Source organism: Prunus dulcis, chromosome 6 (assembly GCF_902201215.1).
Source record: "Prunus dulcis chromosome 6, ALMONDv2, whole genome shotgun sequence".
In the NCBI taxonomy this organism is placed as follows: domain Eukaryota; kingdom Viridiplantae; phylum Streptophyta; class Magnoliopsida; order Rosales; family Rosaceae; genus Prunus; species Prunus dulcis.
The window spans coordinates 20264071-20273859 of record NC_047655.1 but is presented as its reverse complement, the minus strand read 5'-3'; the positions used below and the strand labels follow the sequence as shown (position 1 = coordinate 20273859).

Genomic DNA, 9789 nt, shown 5'->3' with positions numbered 1-9789 from the left:
TCGTAAATAGTAATTAAAAAAAGGTCCTGTCACCTCCCCAATGGATTCTTGAGCACACCACCCATTGTTCCTTGTGGAGTAGGTTAGTTCCAGAAACAGCTTTGGTAAGGAAAGTTCTTCAAAACCAAGAGGATGCGTATTTTAATATTGTTTTCGAATGTCAAATCTTTAATATTTGGTTTGGTTGAAGAAGATTTTGGAAGTATTTGGTAACATCAGTTACAACAAGAGCACATGGGATGCGATTAGGGAATGTCTTATTGGTTAAGTACGAGAGATTAAACAAACAAAATGTCCCGTAAAGTAGGTTTAGGATTTGGAATTTGGAATGAGACATTTGGGTTTTGTAATCTTAATAGTATTAAGAAAAGTTAATTAGGTACAAAAAGATATAATTGCAAGTCAAAAGAGCTAGCTAGCTAGGGTAAAACAAAATTAGTTGTTAATGATTAAGCTAGGTTAGCTTAGGAGTTGGTAGACCAATCAAATTAACTCATACTGTTTAAGGATATTGACAAGAAAAAAACAATTAGAGGGAAGAAGTGAAAATAGAGATATCAAAATGCTATTTGTATTATATTTATCGACTCTAAGTCTTTAATAGAGGTAGACTCCACCAGTATATGTAAAACTTATCTGTATTAAAGAGGTAGTCAGCAATGTAGTTAGTAAATATGGTACCCACCTGTTTTAGATGGTGCAAAATGCATGCGTCAATATTCCTCCATAGACTAAAATGAAAAAGCGACCATCTTTTTATGTCCTTCCACCATATATAGAAACAATGATTAATCAAGCTTCCTATAGGCTTTATGCTATACACTCTTGTCTCTATCATTTGGGGTACACCACGTAATTATCAAACCACCATAAAAGAGAAGGGAAAAAAAAAACATATTCTCTCGCATGCAATATTTGCATCCCAATACTGTTTAACTTTTGTTGTCTTGTTCCTAGAATTCTACATTTTCGAAAGTAAATTTCTTTTCGAGAGATTATACATGGAAGAGGCAAAAAGTAGTGGTTGAAAGCAAAGTGTGTTCAGATCGATGTCACGGGTTGGATGGTCTTGTTTTGTGTGTGTGGGAAAATGTATGTGGCTGCCATGTTCAATGTGGTTTGGAATCACATGAGGGGCGGATTCTTTTTCAGATTTGTTATTCTTGCCCTGGTATGTGTCACAGGTGGGTTCTCTGTTGGAAATTAACATCCATCATGGTTTGGGTTTATTTTTATTGGATTTTGGTATGAAAAATATTTTTGTGAGGAATTTTTAGCTCAAGTAATTTGGATCCATCATGGTTTGGGTTTATTTTTATTGGATTTTGGTATGAAAAATATTTTTGTGAGGAATTTTTAGCTCAAGTAATTTGGAGTATTGATCTGTATACTCTCGAGGTTGTGTTTCCATTCTCATTTTCCTAAAATCTGTAGGAGAAACAAAAGGTGAAGGCTTATTAACCAATTATTATTTGGGAAAGAAAAAAAAAAAGGAAAGTTGAAGGCTTAATTTGATCAGTGCCCTATTTCCTTATCAAACAAAGAATTCTAAATATAGGAAACATCTTGATCTAAACACTCCTCTTAATGCTTCGTAATCTATTTCACTGTCCACATGTCCTCAAAAGATTAGGAAAGGTTCGAAAAAGGAAAGAAAAAAGTTTGTTCCCGAGGCGAGTAGGAGTCTGGAGCCTCTACTTAATGTGTTTCGGAGGTGGCATTGTTTCTTAACTTCTGATTTTATTCTGGCAAGAGTGCTAAAATCTATCGTTTCTTAACTTCTGATTTTGGTCTGGCAAGAGTCCTAAAATCGTTTCAAGTACAAACAAATTGTTTTTGCGAGGTACGCTTTCTAACGTTATATTCTATATCATATTAAACTCAGTCATGGCATGTTCTAGAATGTAAGATATAGTTGTTTAGCTGGGGTTTCCGACATGATAGAATTTTTGTTAAGGGAGCTGGTATTGATACTTTAAAAACGTCATTCTGCACTCATTTTATATAAAAAGATAAGAGAGAAATTGCATTCCGAAAAGTGCATGATTACTTTTTTAGAATGCTAATAACAGTTCCTTTTATTAATCGTGTACAATTCAAATTGAGTTTACATCCATCTTGGGTTCTAGTTGTTTGAAAATTGAAGCATGAGACTGTGTGAGTTGCCGTTTCTTCATAGTCTACTTAAAAAAAACAAAATGAAAGAAAACGGAAGTATTTCTGAGACTTTTTTGTGTGTGGAGAAATTAGTATTTCTGAGACTGAGACTTCAAAGAAAGAAAACAGAAGTGTTTCTGAGACTTGAACTTTGACGCCCAACACCTGACGTAATCAAACTTTGACGGCCTAATCAATACAGTTATTAAAACAACGAGATTTGAAAGCACACGTCTTGAACATCAGGTTGAATCATTAGCATGTAATTATAAGCTAATGGAAGATTAGTATCTCCTGATTAACTGATGATCAGAGTGTATTTGAATGTTATCACTTCCTAAAAGTTAGGCACAAATTGCCACCTTTCTTGACGCCCTCCAAAGGAAAATCACCCGTCAGCTTGCTCTACCAAATACCAACAGGCAATTATAATAATTTAATTACGGTATGACCCTTAACGAAATTTGTCAAATTTTGGTATAACAGCACAAACAGTTCCGGAGAAATACACCCCCGTCCGAAATTCAACCATATTAGTTTACTGAAATCTCAAAATTTGTCAAAAAGTTGGCACAAAATTGTAGAAATTTGTCAATGATTTCAGTTCACCTTACCATCCTAAGCCCACATAATATTTTCCCTGGACAAAATTACCCTTTCCTTTATGAGTTAGAAGAGTAGACGGGTTGCCTTAATTGAAGCAGGTAATTATTGGGATTTCCGCACAAAATTGGGAAAAATGTATAAATAAAAAAGACTAGAATTCTAACATGCCAAACAGGAAAGCAAAACTCAATTGTCCACCTGCGGTTATATATATGTTTGCACGTTTTTGAAGCCTTAAGGATCCAAAAAGGAATTTAGTAACGACCAGAGAGAAGAGAGAGAGAGAGAGAGAGAGACAGAGAGAGAGAAAGTACACATTCTAATAAGATAACTTGTTCCTTGTACCCCTCCATAGTTTTTCTTTTGCTTCCAAAAGACGGCCATCGATATAGGAGCTTAGCTAGCCACAACTCCATATAATTTTCCGTGAATGAAGGTACATCCGATATTTTTGGAATTTTTCTTAGCTGGGTTGCGATTTAATTTTGGTGTAATTACCACACCATGCAAGAGTTTGTTGTCATGTATCTTAATTTACCATATGGAGCTATTGTTCTGCTTGTGTATTCATGTAATAAAATACCATCGCCTTTGTCTCAAAAGTATGCATGTCTTCTGACATCTCCTGTGAAAAATCAATCTGCAGGGGTTGTTGAAGATGTCATTTAACCTAAAGCAATGGAGCTGGGTTCTTGGGTCATTCGCAATGCTTGCCTTGTTTTCCTTGTCCCGTGACGATCACGGTTCCGTGAGGACCCCCCCAGTAAGGTTCGTCCTCTATCCTTTCTCTTTCATTTTTCTTTGAATTCATGTACGATCATCATATTATAGATAAATTCCAATGCATAGTTAAGAGGTTAAAGAAATTCTCAAAAAAGAACAAAAATAATAGGTTACAGAAAGCTCTGTCTGCAAGAGAGAGCATGCATTGTCGTTTTAATGGTGATGACCTCTGAGTTGCTAACGTCTGCAAAAGATGGCCATTGAAATTTTTTCTAACGTCTCAAGTATTGTTTTTTCTTTTTTCTTTTTTCTTTAGCAAAAGTATTATTATATTATATTAAATGCTTTTAATATGTTGATTTCGCAAGATTTCCGTATTATTTTTCTTTTTCTGTGTTTTTTTTCTTTGTCGAGGACTTCAACAAGTCTTCATCAACGTATATACTTTCTTGCTCTCATTGGAGCACCTATCATGGTAACTGTAAAGACTTTTATGAGTCCTATGAATGAACACCCCCTCCCTTTTCAGATTAGTTGTCTTCGTCTGTCTCGTGAGTCACACCTTAAATATTTTCATTCACATCTATATAGTCTATACGATGTTTGTAGGCCCACCATGTTTTGCCTTTAACTTTCTTGCAGTCTTTACCAGAAGGTCACGGTTAGTACTAACGACTCACAAGACAACATATATGCTAATCATTAAAAAATTTAAATTAAATTAAATATAAAATAATGTATATATTTATACGTTGATCGAATAAACGATAGGGTAGCGATTTTCACACTTCTAATTCGGGTTACCGAGAATTCTTATGTATAACTGAATTAACAATTAATGAGAATTTTTAGTGAAATATATTTGGTGTTTGTTTAATTGCAGAAGAGAACTAAGGAGCGTTTCTAGACGAGATAATACGTACAATCAGATGCTATCGAAGACTGATAATCAGGTAATTTTATTGGTTATTCAAAGCTAATTTTCTTTTTTTCACATCTGAAATTTCTCAATATCTGCATGAAAGCTATCTATATTCTATATTGTCAAAACATCACGTGACTCGGAGGTGATTTCTTTTTAGGTGGTGCTTAATAATGGCCTTGTCCAACTCACTTTTTCTTATCCCGGAGGAGACGTCATTGGAATCAAGTACAAGGGAATTGATAACTTGCTTGACATCAAGAACCAGCCAAGCAATAGAGGGCAAGCACACAAATTCCTTCAAACTATTTTTTGAATAAAATTATTTGTGCTAGGGAAATTCATTATTATACTTAATATAGGGGCTTAAATTATGAAAACACCGTATATAAAATGGACTTTAGAAACACACTCAAAGCCCATTTACAACATAACAAAGAGACTTCAAACTTCCTATAAATTACAAAACTACTATTAGTTTCTTAAAACAAGCCCAACCCCAAAACCTCATTCAAAAAGCCCTCACTAGCCCTTTTTTTGGTTTTTTTAATGTTTGTTTATAGAAATTAAATGGTGTAGAGTTTATCTGTATCATTAGTGCTAAGAATAGGTATATGACTAAATATCTAACTGTTGACGAAGTATATAATCTAATTTGCAACTAAACCATACAGGTACTGGGATCTTGTCTGGAACAAGCCAGGAGAAAAAGGTGGTGTGGACAAGTAAGTCCTCTTGCTTCTTCCCTTTTATTCATTTCATACTATAAAATGTTACCACTTTTGACTAAAAATTGTGTACATGAATCACGTGCAGGCTACAAGGAACAAGATTTAAAGTTGTTAGAGAGACGTCAGATCAAATAGAGATTTCTTTTACTAAAACCTACAGTCGTTCCCTCGGTAACGCCTCAGTTCCCTTGAATGTTGACAAAAGGTATGTTCTTAAACTTTTTCAATTAGAAAATAACAAGTACAGACTTTATGTTGGAAATTCTCTCAAACTTTTACATTAAACTTTGCTACTTTCAGGTACATAATGCAGCGCGGTCGCTCTGGGTTTTATGCCTACTCCATTTTCGAGCGCCTCAAAGGGATGCCGGAGGTAGATATGGATCAAATTAGAATTGTTTACAAGCTTCAACAAGACAAGTAAGTGTAAAGGGCCAAAATTTATTGATTTATGCCCGGCGCATTGCGTTGGATTATAACAAAAAAAGTGACAACTTCACTAATAATTGTGTTTAATTGCAGATTTCGGTACATGGCTATATCTGACGACAGGAAAAGGGTCATGCCAACAGCCGATGACCGTGCAAATGGTCTGCCCCTTGCCTATCCCGAAGCTGTTCTTTTAACCAATCCCAGCAATCCTGACTTTAGAGGAGAGGTACTGGCTTATTATCTAATCCCAGCAATCCTGACTTTGAGTAAAAAGGGATTCTCAAAATTATTTTACTTGGGTATATGTATATTCGCTTTCTTTTTGGTCTCGTGACATAATAATTTATGATTTTGCAGGTGGATGACAAATACCAATACTCAAGTGAGGACAAAGATAACAAGGTCCATGGTTGGATTTGTAAAGACCCAGCTGTGGGCTTCTGGATCATCACACCCAGTGATGAGTTCCGTACCGCTGGGCCCTTCAAGCAGGACCTCACCTCCCATGTGGGCCCAACTGCCCTCTCTGTACGACCACCCATCTAATCTCTCTCCCCACCCATATGTATCCGTATCCATATTTATGAGTGACAAAAGCTAATTATTTATACATTTTGCAGATGTTTGTCAGTACCCATTATGCTGGGAAGGAAGTTGGAATGACATTTCAAGATGGTGAGGCATGGAGGAAAGTTTTTGGGCCAGTCTTTATCCATCTCAATTCAGCTCCAAGCTCAAATGAATATCTCACACTCTGGGAAAACGCTAAAGAGCAGGTATGTATAAATAATATTTCATCTTTAGGCAACATTTATGCTACTAATAATTTAAATTTATAATGACCCAAAAATTTTCTTAGTTGGTTGAAGAAATGCAAAGATGGCCATACAATTTCACTCAATCAAAAGACTTTCTCAGCTCTGATCAGCGTGGATCCGTTGCCGGTCAATTACTAGTTCGGGATCGGTACGTGTTAATTCCTTCCTTTTGTTTTTATTTTTGGTTCTGGAAGTGTAAATTTATGCATAAAATGATCAAATTGTTCTTGTTTTAGGTACAGGAATAAGAGGCTTATTTGGGCAAGCTCCGCTTATGTGGGATTGGCTGCACCTGGAAATGCAGGATCATGGCAAAAGGAAAGCAAGGTAATTTGTGACACAAAATCCCTTCGGTAAAGTTTTTGTTTTTCGGGTACTGTTTGTTTACCCGAAAACAAAAACATGTATGTCTAAGGTGATAACCGTACTTTTTTTTTCTTTTTTTTCTCCAGGGTTATCAGTTCTGGACTGAAGCCAACAAACAAGGTTATTTCCTCATTAAAGATGTTCGACCTGGGAACTATAGCTTGTATGCAACTGTTCCTGGCTTTATTGGGGATTACAAATATGAGGCTAATATTACAATTGAACCAGGTAAGTTATCTATGCACATGTTTCATTGCCTTAAATTGGAAAGAAAGAACGAACAAATATTTGTACCATGAAAACCAATTTTAACATTACTGAGTTTTAATTATACGCAGGAAAAGAAATTAATTTGGCTGATCTTACTTACGAACCTCCAAGAAATGGCCCAACCCTGTGGGAAATCGGCATCCCGGATCGATCAGCTGCTGAGTTCAACGTACCAGATCCGTCTCCAACCCTTATGAACCAATTGTACACCAATCACACAGACAAGTTAGTTCTCACATAAGCCCTCCTATTTCTTTTTAATTAGAGGGTTATGTTCTTTTGTGAGATAGTTTGACACACTGTTATCAAACTGTCAATTTGGATTGTACATTATAATTAATCTCGGGCAGTCAAACTGTCTAATAAAAGAACATTTCCTTATACTTCAAATAGAAACCAAGCTATTTGTTTATATGCTTAACACATTGCATTGCTTACAGGTTTAGGCAATACGGCTTGTGGGAACGATACTCAGATTTATACCCTAACCATGATCTCATCTACACCGTTGGTACTGACAATTACCCTGATGATTGGTTCTTCGCTCATGTGACCAGGTACTTGTTTTTCCTTAAACATAACAATGCCTCTGCTTTATTAAATTTGTAGGTCCTGTTTCTCAAAATCTAGCACTACTACAGGAACAAAGGAAATCAAACGTATGAACCAACCACATGGCAAATTCGATTTCAACTTAATAAGGGGGCGAATCCTGGAAATTATACACTGCAATTGGCATTGGCCTCAGCCACTAATGCAGAAGTGCAGGTATTGCTTGAATCCCAGAAAATGCTATACAAGGTGCAAGTGATATAGTGTTTAGTGTAGTTTTTGGCTAATTTTATGTTTGACATTGTGTTCTTAGGTTCGGGTTAACGATTGGAGCGCAAACCCACCTCATTTTACAACAGGGCTAATCGGGAAGGACAATGCCATAGCAAGACATGGAATTCATGGTTTGTACTGGTTGTTCAGTGTTGGTCTACGAAACGATCGGCTACAAGAAGGAAACAACACCATCTATCTTACTCAGTCAAGACACAAGACAACTTTCGACGGCATCATGTATGACTATCTGCGATTAGAAGGACCTCCTCAAGAGTGATGCATCGGTTATACTTCCAATAGACAGGTAGTGACATATAGAGGTTTCTTTCACAACAAGTTATACATTCATTTACCCTTATGTAGATACAGTGTAAACAGGCCTAAACTACAGCAACTAATCATACGAAAATCAATCCCATTCTTAATTTTTTTTTGTTTCTGTTTACAATAAGCTTAGAAACTAGGCAAAAGTCATTTCATTCCTTGTATATTTAATAAGGAATTCATGTTATTGATACTAATGTTGTGTATTTAATAAAAGGGTTATTTATGTCTCCGCTACTTTATTTCTTTCAAACATGACACTGCATAATAGTACCAAACATTCTTCTGTATACTCCAACTTTTCATTTGAACTTACTCGTCAGACAGGGAAAGCAACAAAACCAGAATGAAAGAAACAAAACAGAGAGTACAAAAAATAAGCTTTAAATCAATTCTCTGTTATTCATATTCAACCATCTGTTTGAAACAACTCCTGAAACTGATTATCATAGGTAAACAAATAGATTAAAGAAAGGTTACTTTACTAATCTCAATTTATCAGGTCCAGTTGTTAAAAAGAAATACTAACAGTCCTTACCTGCTAAATTATCCGGAACGGGACTTAATCTTAACATAATTATGGTTGGATATACATATTACTTGTCTTATAATTTTGGTATAATTTTGTTTTGGTCAGAAAAATGCCGGCCATCGAGAACGCACACCCTTTTGGCATTCCCATCTCTGTCTACTACATGCCTTTGAACCCAAATTTGTGGTTTCAGCCCTGTATCAACTCTGTCTACCAGCTTTTACTGCTTCAATGGTAGGATGAACTTGTATTCGAACGTCACGAAATAAAATTTCGAAGCACGCAAGGTAGCATTTCTCAAACTTTGGCGGATCAATTACAGTTTCCCTGCAGATATACGTACAAGCCAGATCGGCTGCATGGATTCTCACATAAGACAGATGAAATAAGTATTTTGGTAATTTTGCTTCGTCTCCAAGATAATAATGTTGAAGGGAAATGTGGAGAAGATTTTGGGGAAGTGTAGAAGGGGAGAAATGAGACGAAGCAGGAGGGAGAGATAGAAAAGAAGGTTCCTCAGCTTGTACTACAATTAGCTTGGGAAAAATGAGTACCATCATCAATGCCACAATTTTCCACATTGTGAAAACAAATTATATATATGTCTATGTCCTTTGTATAAAGTTTTCCTCACTCTGAAACTACGTTGTATTTTTTAAGGAAATGTTCTTGTCAAATTTATGTTATTATACTCGAAATTCTGTTGTGATCAAATACACATTCAGACAAAAATCAAGCTAATGAATTATTCATATTCGTAGTCTTAAACTATGGGGTGGACCACCTTGGTACTCATTGAAGGTTGTCTTGTCTTTCATGTGCATCACAAGCTTTTTCTTGGGATTTATCTGATCTTCCCGGCTTCCTTTTTTTTTTTTTTTTTTTTAATAATGTTTTTTTTTTGTGTGTGTTGATAAATTCTTATTTCTCATGAGAGGTTATGGTCTTTTTTGTTCCCCCTCACCCAACTATGTGTACCTCTTTATTTTATATTTAATAAATTTCTCACCTATTGTTAAGGTTATCTAAATAATAAAAAATTCAGTTTTGCAATATAATATCTTATGTTATAGTCTGTCC

At 35.6% G+C, this 9789-nt stretch overlaps 1 protein-coding gene across 3 annotated transcripts; it reads left to right on the top strand.

Annotated features, from left to right (window-relative positions):
* Window positions 1-3020: 3020 nt before the first annotated feature.
* On the top strand, window positions 3021-9407 carry LOC117632698 (probable rhamnogalacturonate lyase B). Of its 3 annotated transcripts, XM_034366246.1 has the most exons (18): window positions 3280-3334; window positions 3410-3531; window positions 4370-4439; window positions 4569-4690; window positions 5083-5133; window positions 5225-5344; window positions 5440-5559; window positions 5662-5797; window positions 5929-6099; window positions 6192-6347; window positions 6431-6537; window positions 6626-6716; window positions 6842-6983; window positions 7094-7250; window positions 7466-7582; window positions 7667-7793; window positions 7891-8157; window positions 8815-9407. In XM_034366246.1, exons 1-17 carry the CDS (start codon window positions 3305-3307, stop codon window positions 8128-8130), a joined length of 2079 nt encoding a protein of 692 aa, XP_034222137.1. In that variant the 5' UTR covers window positions 3280-3304; the 3' UTR covers window positions 8131-8157; window positions 8815-9407. The 3 variants fall into 3 exon arrangements, with proteins under 3 accessions (XP_034222138.1, XP_034222137.1, XP_034222136.1); XM_034366247.1 differs by lacking the exons at window positions 3280-3334; window positions 8815-9407 and adding an exon at window positions 3021-3199 and having other exon boundaries at window positions 7891-8419; XM_034366245.1 differs by lacking the exon at window positions 8815-9407 and having other exon boundaries at window positions 7891-8419.
* The last annotated feature ends 382 nt before the right edge of the window (window positions 9408-9789 follow it).